A 25,221-nucleotide genomic window follows, 5' to 3' on the forward strand; every position below is an offset into this window, starting at 1 on the left:
TTTGTGATTGGGTTGTCTTCGATTTGGGAATTATTCTCAATACCTTCTGGCTGCACCAAGTCCACTAAAACTTGACTGAGCAAAAACGCAAATCATATCACGCATTTTATTATTGAAATATTCATTATGACGTAGCATTTTCTTATTTTAGAATTTTTACTACAAAAAATACAATCTTACTTAGTAACAGTAAAATTGTCATAAAATTTCTTTACACGAAAAATTGATTTGAAAAAAAAACCTACTTGAAAAAAAGTCAATGTAATAACGGTGACTTAGGATTCTTTACGCTGAATGTTTAAAATGCAAATAACTTAAAAACTGACCCAGTTACATGAACTAAACAAAAGTAGCTTTTTTATTAAAAATTGAACTGCCTTTTAGAATTTCTAGTCGTTTTAGCCACAACTGATTACTGATAACTGATGAGGCAAAAAAGATATGTTGTAATTTATCTTGTAACAGGCTGTAACTAACGCCCTGTATAAATAATGCTAAATTCACCACAAAATTCGTAATTTTGATGTCAAAACACATAAAGTCCTCAATTTTCAAGACGATACTGCTTAAACTGTTTTTGAAGGTGGTAGACAATGGTACAGTGAAAACATCTTGTCGAACTTGCATTGTCTTATTTATTTAATGTAACACGACGTTTCGGTTGGTAAGTATCTCCAACCGTTATCAAGTGTAAACTGACAGCAAACTACTATTCTATAGGCTTATATACTTGATGTATGCAGCGATGTGAAAGGGAAAGTCATCCGTGAAAAGAGTTGGGGGGGGAGGACACGCCTCTCTCTAGATCCTACACTGTCCTGAGAGTAGAGGCTTCCAGATGTTGGGTATATCGACGCTTGGCTGGCTGAAGATCCTCTGATTCTATGAAATGAAAGCTGCCTCTACGAACTTCCTTTTCTGCCAGTGCTGTTCCTTGTGCAGAATCTTGGCTTCTGACCAATGGATATTGTGTCCATTATGCCACGCGTGCTCTGCTATTCCGGATTTGGAAACCTCTCCTCTTTGGGTCCAGCTGCGATGTTCTTTCGCTCTGATTTCTAGGGGGCGCTTCGTTTCACCTATGTATGAGTCACCGCACTCACATGGGATCCGGTAGACGCAATTTTTGGTATCCAACATGCCATCTGGTTTGGTCTTTGATACCACGCTTCTGATAGTGGTGCTAGATCTAAAGGCAGTTCTAATATTGTACTTGCAATGCGTCGGATTTGTTCCGGTATACCCCTAATGTAAGGTATGGGTAGCAGTCTGGTTGTCGTGGTGGCCTCGTCTCTGATTTGATTTGGACGCATCCTTTGGATGGTCCTACTTATTAGCTTCTTTGGATATCCATTCTGTTGTAGGTCTTTGTAGATGGTATCTACTTCAGTCTTGAAATCCTCGTCGTTTCTACAGATGGTTCGAGCTCTATTGTAGTGGGATCTTATGATGCCTATTTTGGTGGTTGCAGGATGGTTGGACTCATAGTGCAGATACTGGCCCGTGTGTGTTGGTTTTCTATAAACTGAAGTTCGTAGATTTCCGCCGACCTTTTTAACGAGGACATCTAGGAAAGGGAAGAGCTGAGTCCTTCTCTGTCTCCATCGTGAACTTGATTCTTGGTCTGAAACTGTTGAGGTAAAGCAAAAACTCCTGAAGTGCTTTTTCCTCTTTGTCCCAGATGATGAAGGTGTCGTCCACATATCGAAGCCAGAGCTTGGGTTTGCAATGGGAGGCATCTATTGCATGTTCCTCGAACCATTCCATAAAGATGTTTGCTATTACTGGGGAAAGAGATGAACCCATCGGAAGTCCTTCGTCTTGGGCGTAGAATCTATCCTTGACCTGAAAGTAAGAATTACGAAGACAGATCTCCAAAAGTTCCATCACCCCGTCTAGAGGCAGTGTGGTCCGAGTTGAGAAAGCTGCATCCTTGCTTAGTTTGTCTCGGATGATGTTAAGAGACTCTCCTATGGGTACATTGGTGTAGAGACTTTCGACATCAAAACTCACCAATCTGTCATTGGTCTCGACTTCGATCCCTCCAAGAAGGTCTACAAAGTGGGCAGAGTTTCGCACGAAAGACGTTGCATTTCCCTGGATCGGTCTAATGATCTCCAAAAGGAATTTCGAGAGTTCTGATGTCGGCGAATTTCTAGAGCTCGTGATGGGCCGCAGAGGCATTTGCTCCTTATGAATCTTGGGTAGTCCGTATAGGTGTGGAGGTTTGCTATAATGTGGTGTCAGCCTAAAGCGTACCGCATCCGATAATGTTGAGGAGTACTTTTTAAGTGCTCTGTAAATTCGACCTTCTATGGTTGTCGTCGGACCCTTAGATAGTAGCCTGTATTCGCCTTTGTTCAAAACTTCCTTAACCTTGTTTTCGTAGGTTTCCAGGTCCATAATCACAGTTGCATTGCCCTTATCTGCAGGAAGAATTTTGATGTTCTTTTCACTTCTGAGATTCCTGAGAGCTGTTTCCTCTTCTTTGCTGATGTTGGGCGAAGGTTTCTGTTTTTTAAGTGAGCCTAGAGCAACCCTTACCTCGTGTCGAAATTCATCGGCCTCAGGACGTGGTAGGTGGATTGATTCTACTGAAGACACTATGTCTATAAAGGATGGTTTTGAGGATATGGCGAAGTTTAGTCCTCTGTTTAACACCTTTTGTTTAACATCGGGGAGGTTAGAGGTTAGTGCTGGTTGAGTCCTGTTGGTTCGTCTGGATTTAAGGTTTTTTATACTGCTTAAAATCACAGAATTATTAGGAAATTTCAAATTAAAATTCCAGCTTTAAATACCCTGTACTTCGTAAACCTGCAACAGTTGTATAAGACATGTTAAGCTCAATCGCCATATTCTGGTGTGTAGTATCTCCAGCTCAGAGATTACCTCTTCTTAATGAATCACCCTGTATTTAACCTATTTGTTTGCAGGCCTTTTATTGCATTAAATTAGGTTAAATCTTTTGTTTTGATTGAAAGAACGTCAAAATAATAACGAAAAATTCTTTTAATAACTATTTCTATTACAAACTTTCATGATAATGTTATTACTTAAGTAGTAGTATCATAGTATACTTAGCATTATTTAGTACTTTTACCAAAGATGTAAATAGCTCCGTGCGGAGCTTTTTACATCTGTGCTTATACATCTTACACTACTCAAAAAGAGCTTCTTTATATTAAATATATGGGAGGGTCGATAGCTTTTCCCTCCTGTCGTAGTTTTAAGGCACATGAAAGCACCTTAACTAAGAGTGGACTGTATAATTTCTTTCTTTCTTAGGATATCCAGATCTTCCAGCGATATCTGAGCAACCAAGCAATTAGAAAATCACAAAATAAAACACTATAGTTTTAACTTTGAATTATCTTATAATGTTTAAAAACTTTACTTGATTGAAATGTTAAAATGAGGCTGACACAAAATGCACCAGAAAACGCAGAGCGGTTCGTTTACCCTTTGAGATAATTAGGTCGACGGACTTAATCGATAAATTAAGTGCGAGCGATAAGGATGTGGTTACAGAGCAGATCTGCGTACAGTAAAGTGTCATAAGATCGGTCCGTTATGGGCGCTTCAGACGCGTTTAATTGTTATGGATATCACAACATTAACTTAGAATATTTTTGCACTCCTGATAACATCAAATTAGGTATTGTTACTATAATTGCGTATATTTTTATTCCAAATATTTATTATTTTGGATTCCCCAAATATTCTTAATATTTTTTTGACTGTTTTGTTAAGTAATCGCTTATATAAATTTGATAAAGAGCACAAATATATGCGTAAAAACTACAAAATTTCTCTCTAACCTTAGATCATTACACACAAAACCACATTTTTAAATTCTGTTAAGCAATGAAAGTAAAAGTAATATACGAGCTAATAATAAGGCACATCCAGCGGACAAAAACCTCCAAGTCATCGTTATAAATTACAACAGCTCCATTGAACGCAAAGCGCGGTAGTGTTGTTATAGCGACATTAAAAAAATCTATTAAATCTATTAAGCCGATTAATACTCTTGTCCGGTTCACTTAAACATACTTTAATCATTTGTGTTTATCTTTAAAGGCTTTGAACTGCCACTTGATCAGTTATTTTTTGTATTTTTCTGATGAAGTGCAGACTCATTCTTTATATAAACAGTATGATTACGTTGCTATCAGAATAAACGTACCTATATGGTTTTAAAAATATTTAATACAAATATTTTACCTGCAACAAAAAATAATCTAGCATACTTTAATTTCCCTTTTGGAAAATCAGAACGAGGCGTGGCACTGTGTATTATCTCGACACGGTTTTTCTATTAATCATTATTAAAACTGTCGCGGTAATCCTTCCATGTAAACTTAACCTAATTACAAGTTAATATCTTTATGCCGGGGCGCATCTGTCTGGAAAATATTCATTTAAATTTGTTCTTGCTTCCAGAATGCCGAGCCGGTGAATATTTTCCACCAGGCCCAAGAAGGCTGGAAATTAATTAGTTTAGGAAAATATCTGCGTAAGAAGTATTTTTAAAGGAAAATAAAAGGTGACTTTTTTGTTAATTTTACGGTATATCATAATATGAATTCAGTTGATTAAACAAACTTTTCAATGAAATTTTCAATGATAAAGCTAAACGAGAAAAGGTAGCAAGAAACATAATATTATATCTATATGCCAAAGCATTTACGAAAATTAAAACTAAATTTCCGGAGATTATATTAAGGTATTTCTTATACATAATTATCATCAAATGGCTGCTGTTAGAAATAACGGATAATGGTTCGAGATACTAGATAGAAAGGTAATAAGACATATTTCTTTCCTTTGAAGTCCTCGGATGGATTCTTTAATGGAGATGTTTATCATCAGTACAAAAAAAACAGAGGTTCTGTAGCTAAATAAATAAAATTATTTTTTCTTCCCATTCATTAGGTTTAGTCAACGTTATCCTTTTTTTCCTAAATGAGCAGATAAGCTTCTATTAGGGCTCTAAGTTACATTTTTTGGTTCTCGTATTATAAACTTCACTAAAAATAATTAATCCTCAAAATATGACGCTAGTGGGAGAGGTTGTTCTCTATGTTTTTTAAATTTTAATTTATGCTCTTAATATACCATAGGGCGCGTATATACGCTTTTATACTGTTTAGGGTAACTCCAAAAAAAAAAAGGAATGTCCTGCGCAAGCTGAATATGAATATGAGGAGTTCCATTCCAAAACTCGCCTTATCTATTTTTTGCGAAAAATAAGATCATGGTGTCTATAGCATCTGTTAATGTCCCTGTATACATGAGACAAACTTAACCATACCAAAACTCGCCCTTACCTACGGTAAAAGCATAGGAAAAAATTAGTATCATTTCAAAACTTGTCTTATCCATCGCTTGTATCCAAAAGTCGTCTTATCCAAGCGACCAATCAGAGTGCAGAATTTTGTTTTTATGCTGGTGTTCGCGTGATTTATTATTTTTGCCTCATTTTAATGAGTAAATCCTAAGCGTTTGGTCTACGTTTTTAAACAGCTGTTTAATAAAAATTTTAATAATTAAAACAAGAATGTCACCATTTATCGGGTAAAACCTACCGCTGTTCAACTCTTATAATGCAAGATATTAACGAGTTTCATGCCCTATTTCATTCTTTAAAAACAAAGATTGAACAAGACAATTTTATTTTAAAATATATGTCTGTTGAAATCCCATCCTGATTAATAGCGAGAAAACATGATTCATCTAGGAAGTCGGTGGCGATCAAGTATTTTATTAAAATACGAGAAACAAAGAATTTCAAAATACAGGTATGTCAAAATACATTTAAAGGTGTTCTGCAAGTTTCTAGGGATCGCATTCAAAGAATTGGACGAGTTTTTCTACAAACTGGCTTACCACCTAAAGAAATCATGGTGAATCAAAACAAAAACCTATGTATGCCCAAAAAAAAAGGCTGTTAAAATATTTATTGAGAAACTACAATGTTCTGATGTACGTTATTGTAGAGAACAAAGCAACATAGGGTATTTGGCATTTGATTTAACTATACACAAATTGTTAAATATGTATAACAACCAAGTGCCTGAAAGTGAATTAAAAGTCAAAAAAACCTTTTTTAGGAATATATTCTGCCTTGAATATAATATTGGTTTTGGATCACCAGCATCCGACATTTGCTCTCGTTGCAGTTCCTTAACAGAAAAAGTTAAACAAGAAAAGGATAATGACAAACGTAGTCAGCTTCAAATTGAAAAAAAAGTTCATATCTTAAAAGGCAAAGCCTTTTTTTCCAAGTTGAGGGAAACAAAGGAAAACATGCTCGTCTTATCTTTTGACTGTCAAAAAAACTTGGTAAACCCAAAAGTCCAAGATCAGATCGCCTAATATAGCTGCCAGCTCTACACTTATAACTTTACCATTGTTAAGGGTTCCTCAAAGACTAAATTACAAAATAATAACGTGTTCTTATACACCTGGATGGAACACGAGTTCCATAAGGGCTCGAACGAAATTGCCTCAGCTGTTTTCCATTGCCTATCAGATCTCATAAATTTGTCGGGTTACAGCAAATTAAGATTGTGTGCAGATGGCTGCGGAGGGCAAAACAGAAACTCCACAATGGTTGCAATGTGCATTTACTTCTTGAGGAATATCGCACCGCCCCATATTGGTGAAATCGAGCTGGTTTTTCCCATTAGAGGTCATTCATTCCTACCATCGGACCGTGTATTTGGAATCATTAAAAAAAAATTAAGAAAACTTAGTAAAATCACAAACCCCAAGACGTATATCAATATTTTTCTATTATTATTCTGGTGTCAAATCTTGGAAGAAAGTTGCAAAGGAGTATCTGAAAGGTGTGCAATCTTGGCACTTCAAATTTTCTAAAGTGAAAAGGATTGTTACTGAGAAAAATGGTGATAAAATAACAGTTAGAGGCGAAGAACACTACAACAGTGATGTTAAAGAATCCAAGACAACTTTTAAACGTTGGAAACGATTGAATCAAATAGAAGTGGGTAACATTGATAAAGGAGTGGCGGTTAATGAAAAAAAAGTTCAAGATGTCAAAAAGTTACTAGTTGCTCATTATGGGGAAGATTTGATGGGGAGAAATGATTTAGAATTTTATAAAAATTCAAAAGTTTAGGAGGAGTGGAAGAAGATATTTCGCTCTTAATTCTTAAGAATTTAAGTAATTACGATTTTTTAAATAATGTTATCATTTTTTAATAAAAAAAAATAAGATCAGTCATTTGCTGTACTTTTTCGTGCCAAAACTTGTCTTATCCATGCAGTCATGCCAAAACTTGTCTTGTCCATATTGTTTTAATAAATTTTATGGAATTTAAATAAACAGGATTTAAATGAATGCTAAAATTAGCACACAAATGATTATAGTAAATCTAGACATATTAAATTTGTATAAATTTGTATTTCAAAATCTTCTAAAACGTTTTTTGCCAATTGTGAAATTTTACCCAATATGGAGAAAGCAAGTTTTGGAGTGAAACCCCTCATATTCACTCAAAACTTCATAATACAATTCCTGGCCATTTAGCTGATCTTGAGACTATTATTAATTTTTTCGTAAATTCTGTGTGCTCGAATGATCCAAATCCAGAAACCTTGGCATTATATCTCTAGAATTAAAAAAAAAAGAAGTTGGAAATTTCAATCTTTAACTTGCATCTCTGGATGAAGTTAGGAAGGGTTTATTTTTATAAAATCTGAAGCCAGTACATTCTGCATTCAGAAGAGACTATACGTAAATGTGATCACTTGCTATCTAGACCCTCCTAAAGGTAATGGATGATCTTTTGCTGATCATAATGAATTATCAACTTTGATATTGTTGGACTATTCCAAGGCCATTAACAAACTAAATCATAAAGTATTATTGGCAATCTCAAGCTATTCATAATTTAGAAGAAAGGCGTGTTGCCATATTAAGGAGTATTTGAGCAGGCGAACACACTTGGTATCTATCCTTAAACCTTTATTCTTCACTTTATATCTTCTTATCTCAGATACTCGTTGTTCCATATACAGGGTGTTTCAGAACTATGGAATCAAACTTCTGGGGGTTGTTTAGTGCAACAGAAGAATCCATTTGAGTATAGGAACCCATGTCCAGAAATGCGTCACTATGCCACTACAGCCCTAAGACGCGTTAAAATTTATAAAAAACATTAATTACCTACATAATTATCTGCTGCATTTATTTTTACCTTTTGTACATGATACCATAACAACAATTGCTTAAAATCAACGCTTATCAATGTCAATTCTCAATGTCAGTTTAAAAATTTTATAGCTTACAATTTTTAAACATTTATTGCTAATGGAAAACTTTACCAATTAAGAATTGGCGGATATGCATTTGGCATACGGAGCAACAAACTGCAATGCACAAGCAGCATCGCGGTTGTATCATGAACATTATCCCGAACGACAGCATCCTGGATACAAAAAGTTTATTGCGGTTCATCGGCGGCTCGCTGAGACAGGCATGTTTAAGACCAAGATGCATGATACTGGTGTTGCTCGAACCGTAAGAACGGTCGAATTTGAAGAAGAGGTGCTTTAGAGAGTTGCCGATGGACCATCAAATAGCACACGTGACGTCGCTAAGAATATGAATACGAGTAACGCTTCTGTCTGGCGGGTACTACACGAGCAACAACTCCATCCCTACCACTTCCAAAAAGATCCAGGTATGACTGCAGCCGATTATCATCCTAGAGTTCAATTTTGTCGATGGCTTCTGGATCACATCATTGCACAACCAAATTTTTTACGATATGTTTTGTGGACCGATGAAGTCTTTTTCATAAGAGACGGTATTTTTAATAGTAGGAATAGCCATGTTTAGGACGAAGAAAATCCTTATGCAATTTTTCCAAGACAACATCAGAATCGTTGGTCTGTCAACGTATGGTCAGGCATTGTTGATAATTATTTAGTTGGGCCATACCTTCTACCGGAACGGTTAACAGGACTTATTTATCTGCGTTTCTTGAAGGAAGTTCTCCCAGAATTCCTTGAAAATCTTCCACTAAACGTTAGACAGCAAATGTGGTTTTAGCATGATGGAGCGCCGGCTCACTTTGCTGTACAAGTACGCAAGTATTTGGCTCAGCAGGTTTGGGCACCGTTGGATTGCCAGAGGTGGAGCAGTTTCTTGGCCTCCTAGGTCACCCGATTTAACGTCACTTGATTTTTTCTTGTGGGAACATGAAAAGTCTTTAGTCTACGAAACTCCAGTAGAATCAGAGCTAGACTTAATTGGACGAATAACAGCAGCATTTGAAATCATTCAAAACGAGGATCAAATTTTTAGTGTAGTTCGCCGAAATTATGTGCGGCGTTTAAATCGGTGTATTGAGGTTGGAGGAAGACATTTTGAACAATTGGTGTGATGGTATCATATACAAAAGGTAAAAATAAATGCATCAGATCCTAATTAGGTAATTAATATTTTTTTCTAAATTTAAACGCGGCTTAGGGCCGTAGTGGCGTAGTGACACATTTCCGGACATGAGTTCCTATTATACTCAAATGGATTCTACTGTTGCACTGAACAACCCCTAGAAGTTTGATCCTATAGTTCTGAAAGAACCTGTATATGAGACATATTATTATTTGTAATTTTTACCTGATAAAATTAAAGAAGCTAATAAACTTTTTTATCGAGATCTGGCCCTGCTTGCCAGAACCTCCAAAGTCCATTGTTTAAGCTTAAATCTAAATTAATGTCGAGCTCTTCTCATTGGTAGCAATAGTGGTAGAAAAAAACATAAAAACCTTGTAAAAATTAATGTCGATGGTAAAACGATTAAATGTATTACTTAAAGTAGCAAGATTTTATGTACTTAAGATTGATGGAACCTTTAATGAATTAAGTTAGTGACTTTAACCCATAAGATTCTTGCATATGAGGATACATGAAATAAATTTACAATTACAATAAACACAAGATAGCAGTTTCACATGGGTATTATGAAAAGAGTATGAACAAGAGAATTGCTAAATCTTTTTTGATTGTCAAAAAAATACCACGGAAAGATTGTCAACAAAAACCAAGCTTTTTTAGATTTTTAATAAAAGTAAAACAAAATCTTGTTAATCAACTAAAAGACTAAAAAACATTTAAATTGTTAAAATACATTGTTAGAGGTTCAACCTAATTCACTCTTAAGGTTTGGCACACTGTCCGTAAAATACCCTATACATATAAAGGAAAATGTATCAGGTCTAACTAACAGGAAGTCTTTTGGATCACACTTCCATCATTTATTTCTATGAACTGATCTATTGGCCGATAAATTTATCCTTCTCGGATTGGAACAGCAATATTAAAATTTTGTCATTCTGTCAAACAAAAACTTCGGTATATAATGAAAAATAATTTCTTTTACTATTTTGACAGTTCCTATAGTCAAGAACTTTAAACGAATAAACGTCTTAAATCAAAAATAAATCAGTTCACTGAATTACTCATTTTTATTAAGAACTGTTTTTATAAAGGAAAACGCCTTAAATTTTTGACATTAATAATAACAAAAGATCTTTAAAAAAACCAATTTTTATTTTAAGATATTTATGTATTATAACATCTAGAAAACTTTTGCATTAAACCCTTTACTAGGAAGATCTATACAATGTCTTAAAAGATAATGCATTTAAATATATTTTTTTTCTTAAAAAGGTTTTTATCATTAGGCCTTAGGAATGAACTTAAAGTACTGGCGAAGTTTGCCTGCTATTTTCTGCTAGTGGGTTTCTTGTTTCTTCCGTGAACATATTTTTTTAACGAGCTCTTCTAGTAAAGAATTCTGGAGAACATTATTATTTTAATTCAAAGATGCATTACATAATTCTTAACGTAACTATCAATTAGTTATCGATTGGTTGAAATGATCATGAAACCACTTTTAATAAAACAGGAAAAGGAAGTAAAGGATAACAGAAACGAAGAAAAAAGTAAAGTTCTCATAGTCTAAAATAAAAGTTAAGCTAAAATTAAATACCAAGATTTTAACTTTTTAAATAATAATAATAATAATAATAATGTTTATTTTCAAATGCAATATAACAAAAGAAATACAAGTAAATTTAATAAACATCGGCAATAGATACATAATGCCCCTAGCCCTCAGGAGCTAGTACGCTGTGCGAGGACTTGCTGGTATTTTTTTTCGCCTTAATATAAATATAAATTGCAAAACAAAAAAATTAATAACTAAACAAATTTTACATCCACCTGGACATACTGGAATCATTAGTATGTAAGCATAATATTACATTATAAGGGAGATTTGAAAGCTTTATTTTCTGTAAATCGTCAAAGCCTGGTCCCGTTTTTTAAGTGAGTGAGTTTTTGTAGGTAAAATTAAAGAATTTTTGTTCTTCACTAACAGAAGGAGGAATAATTTTATCAGAAAAATTCTCAAACCACTTATATATAGGTTTTAAATTAATATTCTTCCTTGACATTTTTTTTGTTTTATGGCATAACTTAATAGGATTAATGTGTTTATTTAAATTTGAACATCATAAAATCCAGGATAATCTGGCTTTTGCCTAAGATTCTTTTTATTCAAATTTAGAACATAATATTATATAATTTTCAAGAGATTTCATTACAGAGAAAGGAGGCCTTGTATTCGAATAGGGTTTATTTAAACCAATATGCAATGGTGCTGGACCATCTGTGCAATTAGTCAAATATACAAATTTATTCCCATGGTTTTCAGGAACTGAACAATTAAAAATTTTATTTTCAATAAACGTGAAGTACTTTATCTATGTGGCTTTCTTGGTATTCCATTTATTTTGTATCTATTCTTTATATTTAAATTTTTTAACGTTATATTAGTTCACCTGCTGCTCCTATCACTCTACTCCCTCTAGCATTCTACTTCTTCTCGAAAATAATTTAGTAATCATTATCGTTTAATTAGTTATTGAATACAATGCTAAGCTAATATTAGATTTTTGCATTGACTAGCTGATTGAAAAAACATAAGTTATTCCGCTTTTCATACTCAATAAAAATAAATTTATCCATAAATATGTTCTTTAAACTGTATTTTATAAGTGCGAGGCTAATTCCCATTCACTTAATAATCTGATGTAACAAATAATTAAGAGCCTCGCAGTTTTTATATCACAATATAATGGTCTCTGGTCTTCAACAAAAGGCAATTTAATAATAATTCTTCGTTCAGCATCTTCGGCGGGGCTCGTCAGGCAACATGGCCGCTGGGCTCGACCCACATACTCCCATAATTGGTCGGCATGCGAGCCTGCATCAAAAGACTGTCAGAACATAATAATATATATTTGAGCCTCGCACGAAGCCATGTCGTGCCAGGCGGTTTGGCTTTTTAAGTTATTATAGCAAAGTGCACTGGAAAGCAATTTATTTTTTGTCAGAATAAAAGATTTTGTAAGTTAAAAGTCTGTTACTAAAAGAAACTAAGTGAGGTTGATAAGTGCGGCTAATGGATATTCACTTTGGGTTGAAAAAATAGTTAGTTATATTTAGTAACCTAATGTAATATAAGCCCTTGTATTATAAAATATAACTAACTATAAGTGTTTCTAAATATTTTTTTAAAAACAAAATTATATAAACAATCCAAATTTCAAACTATTATAATTATTCTTTACTAATTTATCCTAAAATCTTTTTGATGGCCTAACGTGCAGCAGATCTTAAAAAAATATGCCCTTAAATTAAATATTTATTTATTTAACAAAAAAAAAATTGAAAAAATATTAAGCCAGTTAAATAAAGCGCTATTTTAGTATTATGGTACTATGTTTTTTATATTAAAAATACTTATTGGAAGTCCTAATATGATTTGTATTAATATAATTAACAAAACAAGTTCTATACTGAAACGGTAAATTTTTAATTACCAAGAATTTACCCTAAAATTTCTGTAGCCTCTATTTGATAACAAAAAATGTATAATATATTAAGAAGTTATACTTATAAAATTAGAATAACTCACAAAAAGAAACATTTTTTATGTTTATAATTGTTTTTATAATTTATAAAGAAATGTGTTAAAAATGTATTGGATTTTATTAATATTCAGTGTACTATAGTTTACTCAATAATGATACACGATGTTGTAGATAATCTATTTTTATTTTAAAATGTTTTTTGGTGTATGTCATTCCACTTAAATGAGCTATGTTGTTCTTGTAAATTAGTGTTTAACCGCACGGAGCGGAGCTATTTACATCTGTGGTTTAACCATAGCTACCTAGTTTTAATTTAGGTCTGATGATGCTATCAGGCAAAACATGTAACCCAATAAATAGACGCTGCATTTATAAGACTTTGACTTTGATTTTAATTTTCTCCTTGTTAAAAATAACGGTTTTAAAATTTTAACTAGAAAAGTAGTTTAAATTCCAAATAGCTCTTAACCTAGAGGCAAAAGTTTGATAATCGCAAATCGATTTCTGTGACCTCGAGAAAATACTTTCGGATGTATGGATATCGAATTTTCTTAAACATCGTAATAAATCAAATAAAAAATAAAAAGCGATTAAACATTAATATAAAAAAATTTAAGCACACACGGTAGATAGAAAAGTAGAAGAAATATTAATAAATTTCATACTTAACCTATAATCGCGTGATGAAATACGGGATGCTTTAAAACCTAATTAATCTGGTCATAGCTAAATTCTCCAGATCCGCTTTTGAAATCGGGAGTTTATAGTTTGCATCGTGCCGATTGCCCTACGATTTATGTGGGACAGTCCGGGAGGAAAATTTCAACAAGGGTACAAGAACATCTAGGTCTGGTGAACAAGTTTAAAGCCACCGATATTGTCGAGACCAAGTCAGCGTTTGCCAATCATTTATTGTCAACAGGTCAGAATTTTTCCTACCCTAATAATGTGGCAGTGGTTCATGACTGCCAGAAGCGCAACAAGCTTGATCTTCTAGAGAAGCTAGAGGTTACAAGAGCGAAGAAGAGTCTAGTTGTAACTTGCGTTAACGACGTGTTCAATTTTGAGCCAAAATTAATTTTTAATAACATCTTGTAGTCCCTTCCTTTCTTTCCAAGTTATCGCATGAACGGTGTAACCTAGCGGTCAGCGCAACAAACAGTAACAGTCTTGCTGCAAGGTTGTAGGTTCAAATCTCGATAGTTCCTTTTTACTTTTTTATTATTTTCTTGTATTTAAGTTCTATGTTATTGTCTTTTATATATTTGTGACGTCAGTTTTTTAAACTTATATTTTACCGTTCAGTGTGTGTGTATATTTGACCCAGTCGGGCGTGTTTTTAACCTTCTTGAGGCATAATTTTTTGTTTTACTTTAAGGTCTTTTTGTAATATTATTTGGTTTTGTTTGCATTATTTTTTAGGTCTGATGATGCACTTAGGAGTGAAACACGTGTCACCATTCTAACAAATTCAAAAATTTTTGAGACCGAGACTTGGTGTTGTTCTCCTTTGATTTATTTATATCAGGGTCTCTTTGAGAATATGGACGACTTCTTTCAATTTAAATTCTCCGTATCTGTGTTAAAGTAATTTGTGTTGAAAAACTAATCATTTATATAACAATTATTAATAATAGGAATAAACATAAAATATTCATCTTGGAAAAGACTTATAAAATATTAAATTCGTAAAATATTTATTTTAATTACGAACAATGCGTAGAATATTATCCGATAAATGTGCTTGTTTACTGCGTTTTGTAAATTTGGTTATGTGTTATTTTATTTGATTATATACCAGATAAAAGTTTAAAAATTTCATTTTTGGTTATAAAATGCTGTGTTTATAAGCACTCATAATAAAGCATTCTATATCCTTTTTTAATTTTAAAATATTTTTTAACCACGACTTTTTACAATTTATCCGCCTAGATTTTGTTTAGATTTATCTTAGTGTTATAATTAAATTTGTGATGTATTTTAACATTTTAATTTTTATTAAAATGTAATCATTTTATCGGCTAATTAATATTTAAATATTATGTTGCAATTTTTGTGCTTTTTTTAACTATTCTTATCTATGAAGGCAAAATTGCTAATTTTAATATCGAATCTTAATTTAGTTTCTCACTGCTTCCTTACTTGGTCTTTTAGTTGAAATTGTAATTTTTTCGTATTTCTTTCAAGCAATTAAAAATTATTTTACTTGAATCTGAACTAATTGTGTATTTTTTCTAGGCGATTTCTTCATTACCCAATTTGTAGCAATTTGGAACTATTTTTAACTTTTTTTGGGCACTAGAAGTAAACACCATTAGTCTAAAAATCATTTTCAATTGTTTTATATATTGTATTAATTTTTTTAATTTTGTAAAAAACTTAATTCAGTTGCCTGAAATATGATATTTCTATTTTTCTTAATTGCTTGGATATAAAAACTATAAAAAGTTTCTTTTGTTTAAGGTTATAGCTCTTAGTGTCTTAGTGCTGAGCTCATTGGCAACTTTTTTCAGGTAATTTTGAATACTTTTCATTTTTTTACAGGTAATTTGAGCAGTTATTTCAATAACTTCTTAAAAAAAAAATAATTTAATTTAATTGTGTGTAATAAAAATATTTCAGATGCCTGAAAGAAATATAAATGTATTCCAATTGCTTGAACCAAAATAAAAATTTAAGATTTGCAGTTATATTCTAGTCTCTATTTAGAATCATGTTAACGAATACGCTATGCTGATAAAACAAAACTTCTTTATTGCTACTCCTTTTCCCTAACACACTTATCTTTTATTTAACTCATCCTATCATCTATTCACCCATATCTTCTTTTAATCGTCGGTCCTGCATTCTCATTCTCACCTTGCCAACTTTCAACCATCCTTGTATTTCGATACTCTTATCACCTATTTTCCCCATGACCTTCATTATTCATTTAGTTGCATTAGTCACTGCCTTTTGTTTATCCTCCATGTACATAATCTTTTTGTTCACTTCTTTATGTGTGTCAGTTCGCTAATGTTTTTAAGAAATATAATAATTTTTATCTATCTTATTTAGCAAATTTACTTATTAAAGTCCTTCGTATGTTTAATCATTTGCACTAAATTATTCTTTCTCCTTTTATCCTGAGCTTATTATTTTGTGTTCTGTATACCTGATTTGACGCCTAAGATTTTAATTTAAGTTTTTTATCTGCATCTAGACTCGTCATATCTTAATCAAATGCTATCTTTCTCTCTCTCTCACTCTAGTCTTATACTTCATGGCTCAGCAAGTGTCGTGATACCTTGGTTGCCATTTAAGTTGTAGTTTGAGCAATTTTTCTCCATTTTTTCCTGTCTTAGGCATTCCTGATGGTTTCTTAAAACGTAGCACTTGTAAATTCCTCATTGTGGTCGATCCATCGTCTTGAGGAATGTCCTAGAGGTCGTTTCTCCTCCAGCTTCCCCTGCAAAATCAGTTTTTTCAGATTGCCGTTCTTCCTTTTAGTGACGTGTTCCAAGTACTCCGCCGCTTTATTTCTCTTTACACCCTTTCCTGAACTCCTAATTATTTCTCTATGCTCACATTGATTTTGTGCCATCCAAGAAATCCTCAGGAGTCTTTGCCACACCCACATCATGAAGGCAGTCAGCGCTTTAATCTAAGCAGCTTCTAAGGTTTTAACTAGCTTGTATTTTGTTGATTTCTTAGTATCTTTATGTCTCCAAATTTTTGCTAGTTTAGTCATAATCGACTTGGCAAGTGCTGTTCTTTTTATATTTATTAACAAGTTGGCTTCATTATTTATATGGGAACTTAGATAGACTATTTCACTTATATTTTCTGCATCATGAATGTTATGTGCGGGTGCTATTTTGTTATGATCTGCTATGATCAATTAACATAACTTGCTTTTTATCGGTTGAGTTTTAAGCCGAATCAAAAACTCTCTTGCACGACCATTTAAATCAACTCTGCCATCTCTTGTTCCTCGTTCGGTGATGTTATACGCATAGCGGAGTTTATTTATTTTCTTGGCGTCGATAACTATACTTTCTTCCCAGCCATCCAGGGTTTCCTAACTATGTATACATACAAGATGCACCCTTGGCAAATGCTGTAATGTAAGTTAAATTTTTTAGAGATCCTGTCATCGACCTTGATCTATGATCTATTCGTTACACTTTGTCATACTGTTGATTCATATGCCGTATAACTGTCTGAATAGTATGACAAAGTGTAACGAAGATTCCAAGTCTAGTAACACTTTCCAGAGTTGAGACCATTCCACGTAGTCAAAAGCTCTACTGTAATCGAGGGAAAATAAAAATATAGAGTTTCCAAACTCTTTTGTCTCTTTGATAATCTATCGTACCTTCATATTCTGTGATCTGCCACTCCCAAGAAATTCTTGAGTCGGTTAAATAAGATTCTAAGCATAATTTTACTATCAGTGCAAAGATTTTGTAGTTGTTACATTTTTGCTAAACCCTTTTCATTTAGAGGGATGAAGCTGGATAAACTCCATTTACTTGCCCACTGTTCAGTTTTCCACACCTTATTGCAGTTTGTCCATAATAGATTAGACCTTTCGGAGGAAGCGGTTTATCATTTCTGCACTCACATTATCTACACCTGTACTCTTCTTGTTTTTAAGTAACATGTGGCTTGCTGTTCTTCTGCTTTTAGTACATCCGGCTTCTATTTAGCTTTCCCGACAAATAGGATATCTTTGCAATATTTCTGCCAAACCTCTATTTTGTCAGATATCTCATTAATGACTCTCCCCTCTTTGTTCTCTCGTGTTTTTGGTGTAAATTATCTTGTAATTTCTTTAATGTCTTGGAAGAGGTCTCTGGTTTCGCTGGTGTTAGCTTTGCATTCGATCTCTTCGCATATTTGTTTTATATGGAGATTTTTATCTCTTCTACATATTTATAGCCGTTGTTTTAGTCTACATAGTCTCCTATATTCGGTTCTTCGTTCTTTTGTATTTGTGCTTATTTAATTAAGAGACTTTCTTTCTCCTACGTTATATTCCAAGTTTCGTGGGTCATCCATTTTTTGTTTTTTACGTTCTTTACACAAGATTACTTACCACAATAACTGAGGCGTAGACACACTTCTTGTGAATTTGACTTTATTGAGTTTGCTATAATTTTTATTTAAATTGTTTTACTTAAGTTTGCAGCAGTTTGTGATCAGCTCCACATTCTTTTTTTGAGGAGAGTTTTCGCGTTATCGACGCTTGATTTCGAATTAGCTGTTCAGTTCAGTTCAAAAAGTCAATTTGATTCTCGTACTATCGTCCTGGAGATAGCCACGGGTATTGGCGTCCTGGTTGTTGAGGGATTAGGATATTTGTAATAAATGAGTTATTTTCCATCTAAAAATCTTCTAAAACTCAAGAAAGTAGTTCATTTTTCTCAAAGAGACCTCTTAATAATAAAAATTCACATTGTGATTACAAAGATTACATGTGTTTCGCCCTAAGGCATCATCAGATCGGTAAAGCTATTAGATTAACACCACAAACATTTAAGTTAAAGCAAAATTAAATACATAAAAAATAATGAAAAAAAAATAATAAAAGTTTTTTTTTGAAAGTTTTGACACCGGATTTAATATGAACGTCAGCATTATTTTTTATTTTTTATGTATTTATTTTGGTTAGCTTAAATGTTTGTGTGTTAATCCAATAGCTTTACCGATCTGATGATGCCTTAGGGCGAAATACGTGTAATCGTTTTTTAAAAAATAAACATAATTTGAGACCATTGACTTTGTGTCCCTCCAATCTCTGAATTTTTATGTAAGACTCTTGTCCAAGCAGTAGCGTCTGATCAGATTCTTTATTTGTTTATCTTCTTGAGTTTGTCCAATTTTGACATTAAAGTTGCCTTATATGTATGTTCTTCTTTGCTGGGTATTTTTCTTATTGTTCTTTCTAATTGGTGGTAGAATTCATAAATACTTTTTCGCTGTGGACTGCAATTGGCTCGTAAATCTGGACTATATGTAGTTGCACGATTAGCATTGATCTTTATCATAATTATTTTTTTTATTAGAGTTGTAGCCCAGTACATTTGATTGTAGTTTCTTACTTAACGCTTACTCAATTATTTTTCTTTAAAATACTTGTTCTAAAAGGTAATTTACGTTAATCTTATGATATATTAACATAAATTATTACTGGTTAACGTAAAAATTAAACTAAAAAATTTTTATTAAGAAAGCCTTAAAACATCATGCATCACTTTAAAACTTTAGCTTTTATTTTAGTTTATTAAGATTAAATTGAACAGCTTAAAAAATCTAGCCTAAAAGCAGTCAGTAGTTAAATGAATAAACTCCTTGAAAACTGTCGCAAACCTTAAATAAAAGGACTTATGTAGGAACCTAAAACTTATAAGAAATTTTGAATTTAATTACCCAATTCTGAGCGCTTTAGGTGAACAAAGCACGCCGCAACAACTGCTTAGTCTATAGATATACAAGTGGAAACTGATTTTATGTCAAATATTTCTGATGCAGAAAGCCTTAGTGCTAGAAAATGCCCTAGAGTTACTACTTACCATAGAGTATACTGACAAAAATCTCACAACGTAGACAGTTTGAGACTTGGTAGCATGATTTTAAATCAACTGTTATTCAAATTTTAATAAGAGATGAGAATTTATTGAAACATGAAATTCTTCTTACTTTGTATACTTTTTTAACTTTTAAGCTTGTCGAGAAATTTAAGAATCATTTTAAATTTCCATATACAAATTGTTAAGATTCTCAATTTTATTTATATCTACGAGTATAATTAATTTTTAATTACAATTCACTCAAATTTATTATATGAAACCATTATATGCCATGCTGTTGATCAGAAGAAATTAATCTTTTTGGACCTTCAAAAAAACACAAAGGACTTTAATTATACTTATTTATTTCCAGTAAGTAGAATATATACACTTTGAATAATTTCTAACAATATTCACATTAAAAAAATCACACTGGGCTCACAACTTATGACTAACTTGTAATATGTTATATACAATATCCGTGTATTGTTGATTTAAATAATGTACAAATTTTTATTACTGTACAATGTTTAATTGTTTAACTTTAAGTTTGAAAAAAAATCTACATATATTTTAAATGATTAATTTAAAAAGCAGCGTAATACCCTATTAAGTTATGCCAAAAAAAATGCAAAAAGCATCGATAATATAATAAAAAAATTAATTAATTTCAAACTGTTGTAGACATGTTGTTAATTTCTGCTAGTTTGAATTTAACTTCAATTAATCATATATATGTTTGCCCGATATCATTTTATTCAATTCTAAAAATTTAATATGCAAATGGTTTAATTAATAAATGCCAATAGTTGGCCGCTAAATAGCACAGAAGTTTAAAAAAAAACTATTTATGGCTATTCTGATTTGCATTGCGAATAAAAGTTTAATTTTTATATATACCAATATACATGCTAACGCTTTTGTGTCATATTCGCAAACTAACTATTATTTTTTGTACCTTTTCTCATTTTCTGGTTAAAAGTACCACCAACAAAAAGAACCTTTAACTTATTTAATATAACAAAACAAACTTTTTACAAATTTCTAATATACTAGATTCTATACAAAATAGGTAACAACACAAAAATGCTTTTGGCAAAAACACAATTTTTTGTCACTTTTCTTATCTAACAGTCAAACTAAAAACTCTCAAAATTCCTACCATTACAGTGCCGTAAGATCATAGTCTGGCTTGATTACAGGCGGGTTCCCTCCACCAGGTATTCCACCACATCCGGGTGGAGAAGACATGGGAGCTATCGTATGATTTCCTATTGTACCCAGATGACTGAGGGTAGGGTCTAACATCGTATTGCTATGGTGGAGCGAGGCAGTCATAGGGTGAGCATGTGAATGACCAGATATGGTCGTGGGTAGTTGGTGGGATGTGGTAAGAGTCATGTCGAGCATATTATCACCCAGACCATCGACAGATTCTCTGCAACAATAAAAAATATGCATGAAAATTTATAAATAAATTAATAAAATGGTAAGGAAGTTTATTAATTCATACAATTAAGAATTAATGTTATATCAAAATTTAATTAAAAGAACATAAGTAAAATTATTGTATGTATAACTTTCTCCAAACCATTTTACGCGGGGAAAAGTCAGCCTAACAGTCATACTTTGTAAGTCCTAGCCAAAAAGTACTTTACTTCGTTCTCTATACTTTGCCTCATGGACAATCTCTTATTTAGTTTTATGATGAGTATTCTGGCAAGCTGCAGACAAACGGCACGGATGTTAAATACCGCTAATGAAACAAAATTTGCCTAACCTAAGTTGCAAATAAAATAGTAAGTATTATACGAATAAATTAAAACATTGGAGTTAATCTATGCTAACATATACAAAATAATCAAATTCCCGTTGTTAACGTGAGTTCGCGGTCAAAAATATGGGATGCTCTGGTACCTAATATTTGTATGGATACGACGAAGAACCGAAATACATATCGAATCTTTCGCATTTGAATAGGAGTAATTTGTAATTCAACTGTCAGTTACTAGTATTATAAACTGGATACTGACAAGTATCTGCTGCATTCTTCTACTCCTCTTTTACATATCATTGATAATCTCCTGATAGTTTGGAAAAGGGTTAGTCTATCTTTCTCGACTATAGCAGTCTTAAAAATGAAAATTAAACATCTTGAAATGGATCAACCAGCATTAATGTCTTCTTTGGAACATGTTAAATAGGGTCAAATTATTTGCTTTGAATCATATTTCTAATTTAGTAAAGCATAATCACTAGAATTTGCAAATAATTTCAATATTTTTCAGGACTCATGGCGCTTAGTTCAGAGTAAAACTCAATTAAGTTAAAGTTTTCCACTCTTTAGTTATTATTTTTGTAAAGTAGTTCATTAAAACTACATCGAAGATGCCAAACAATAAAATAAGAGCATATATTAATTAAAGGTAGAAGCCATAAGGAACGTAATTGGTGAATTAAAAATTAAAAGATCTTTAGCATCAGATAGTATCTACTCAGAAATTCTTCAGGACATTCGTAATGAGATATCAAAAGTTCATTATTACATCATGAGTATAACTTTTTATTATTATATATTGTTAAATATTTCGAAGAAAATTTTCAGATATTTTGACGAGATAAAGCCAATATAAAAAAGTGAATCAAAAAGCAAAGTTGGTAACTATAAGCCAATATCTTTTATCTTAAGTATCGACAATAGATTAAGCACTTTTGTTTTCGATAATGCAAATCAACTCAACATGCAATAACCACTGTAACTAGCGAAATTTATGTATAAGAACAGAAAACTAGTTATCCAGAGCTTTTTTTCCTAGATAATATTCTATCGTAAAATTTAGTAAATAAATTAGCCTTTATCATGATTAATGTTTTTTTTTACCGAAGTGAATATACAGAGTGTTTCAAATTTGACCCTCAACATGGGGAAGTTGAAAATTTTTAACAATATGCGGTTTAAAAAATTTGAAAATTCGGAATGGTTATAAAGATATTCGAAAAAATACGAAATTTTTAAAAATCGACTTTATTTTTTTCTGAGCTTTTTTTTTTTTAAACAAGTAACACAGGTAAACACAAGAGGAAAGTCCTATGTCACTCTTGGAGTGGTGCTTGCGCGAATATATTTGTGGGCATTTATCTTGAATCGCTGAAGGTTGTATGCGTCGGGAAATATGTGAGGTGGAACCCCGTTCCACAAAGAAGATGTTCTCCAGATGAATGAGTCCCAATACAGCGACGTCCTTGGGGTAGGCAGGTGGACTCGATGTTGATGAGCCGCAACTGCTAGACGCATCCTTCTTGCCGGAACAGCCCTGGGTAGAATCAGGCCTGCCACCTCAGACGAGCACTTACCGTGATAATAACGGTAGAATAAACAGAGATCAGACACCTTTCTCCTGTGCTCCAGACTATCTAGACTTCTTGTCAGTTCTGGTTTGTCGATAAGACGAATAGCTCTCTTCTGTATAGAATCCAGCAGGTTTAAACTATGCTTGGGTGCAGAGCTCCAGACATGCGAGCAATACTCGAGGGAAGGGCGTATTTGAGTCTTATAAAGAGTCAGCAGCTGTTCTGGTGTATACAGTTTTTTCGTTTTGAAAAGCACTCCGAGTTTTTTGGAAGCCGCCCTGGCGACCTCGGCAACGTGGTCATGCCAGGACACACTGTTGGTGACCTCGACTACTAGAAGATGTAAAGATGATTTAATTGGCAATGTTTTCCCTGCCATAACCAGCTCCGGGCCACCAAGGTTAGACTTCATCGTAAATACTGCAGCCTGCGTTTTTTAACGTTAAAATTGACCAGATTGTTACCGCCCCACTCCAAGATTGCTCTAATATCGTTGTTAGTTGAAGCTACTTGTTGCTGCCTAAGATTCTGAGAACTTGTGGCTGTCGTTGGTTTGGCGGACTTAAATGTGGAAATAAGTGTGCTATCGTCCGCAAAGCTGTAGATTGGATTGACAGTGGTTCCTAGCAAATCCTTGATATATATCAAGAAAAGGGTGGGGGATAGAATGCATCCTTAAGGGACTCCGGCGTTAATGTTAAATTTGTCGGAAAGGTATCCATCGACGGCTACTTGGATTGTTCGTTATTCAAGAAAACTTTTGATCCAATTCAATAATGAGTTTTGTATGCCGATTGAGGAGAGCTTGGTTAGTAGTCCCTCATGCCACACTCTGTCAAATGCCGTGGAAATGTCAAGAGCGACTGAGCGGGACTCGCCGTGCTTCTCCATGGCCTCCGTCCACAAGTGTGTGACGTAAGCCAGAAGATCGCCGGTGGATCTAAGCTTTCGGAAGCCGTATTGATGATCGCTGATTAGTCCAGATGATTCCAGATATCTTAACAGTTGTTGGTTGACTGCTTTCTCTATAATCTTCGATATTACTGGAACTAGTGCAATCGGGTGGTAATTGGAGGGCATCGTCTTCTTACCCTTTTTGGGTACAGCTTGCACTCGAGCAGTTTTCCAGCTTGTTGGAAATTGGCCCTGCTTATACGATGCCGTGAACAGTCTACATAAGGGAGGAGTCAATTCAGCTGCACAACGTTTTAGTATTGGGGCTGGAATTCCATCGGGTCCAGAAGCTTTGTGAAGAGGTTACCCAGTAAGTTGGCTTTTTCCCTTGCTGTTACCGCGATAGAACCATCATCTGCTGTAAGGGGTGGCAAGACCGACTGAGATTATTTCTTATCCGATTTTAAAATAATTTGTACTTTTGCATTGCTACTTTTTCGTGCTACATGATGGTGTTTTAGATTTTTATTACGACGTTTCTTCTTTTGTCAACCATCGTTGACTCTATTTTTTCTTGTGGGCGCTATATTAGACTTTTACATTTTTAAAATCTGTGCAAAATTACCTTTTTGATGATGTATCACAAATAATACTAATTTTTTGTAAAAATCCGAAAAATAAAAATTTCCGGAAAAACGAAATTAGCCGCAGTTAGATGTAATAAACTGACAAGACAATATATAAACGGTATTATCATTAATATAATATGTTTGAAATAATTGTTAATTTTCTTAGTATTGCAGTAAAAGTAAGAGGTATTTTACTAATAATTTAAAAGATTATGGTTTTTACGGATGATAAAAAGCGAGATATGATTACCATTGATTATAAATACGATAGAAAGGACATTAAAATGTCTGAAATGTATTTATTGATGTATCAATAAATATACATTTCTGACTGATATGTGAGAGCGATCATACTTTATTTGAAATTTTGGATAAAAAGATTGGTATGTTTGGTACTCTCTGTTTGGTACTCTGTGATACATCATAGTAAGGAGCGTAAAATTCTCTATTCAACGGTACCAAAAAAAAATGAAATCGGTCATTTTCGCAATCAGACATTTTCGCTAACTATTTGCTTACACATTTACCGATTTCATTTTTTTTTGGGACCGTTGAATAGAGTATTTTACGCTGCTTACTATGATATATCACACGATGGGGGTTCCCATTTGACATATTAAAGTGAGGTTAGCTGGAGGTGAGAAGGTGATTGACAGAACTTCAGTAAATGCATAATTAAACGTCCTCCTGTATATCTAATTTGACGGGTTTTTTTTTTTTTTTTTTTTTTTTTTTAAGAAAGTTCTTAAGGATGGATTGTTTTGAAATGAAAGCATGTATGCAAAAGCCAAATATAGCGTATAAAAGAAAAAACAAAG

The 25,221-nt window shown here is 33.1% G+C and overlaps 1 protein-coding gene across 2 annotated transcripts in view; it reads right to left on the bottom strand.

The window, feature by feature from the left end:
- Window positions 1-20,144: 20,144 nt before the first annotated feature.
- Window positions 20,145-25,221, bottom strand: part of LOC126736564 (homeobox protein Hox-C4) — a 44,538-nt gene continuing 39,461 nt past the window's right edge. For both annotated transcript variants that reach the window (XM_050440963.1, XM_050440962.1), the window contains one exon: window positions 20,145-20,967. In XM_050440963.1, the coding sequence (XP_050296920.1) occupies window positions 20,694-20,967 (274 nt within the window). In that variant the 3' untranslated portion in view covers window positions 20,145-20,693. The remainder of the gene's footprint in view (window positions 20,968-25,221) is intronic.

The sequence above is a fragment of the Anthonomus grandis genome, chromosome 5, assembly GCF_022605725.1.
Source record: "Anthonomus grandis grandis chromosome 5, icAntGran1.3, whole genome shotgun sequence".
Lineage (NCBI taxonomy): Eukaryota > Metazoa > Arthropoda > Insecta > Coleoptera > Curculionidae > Anthonomus > Anthonomus grandis.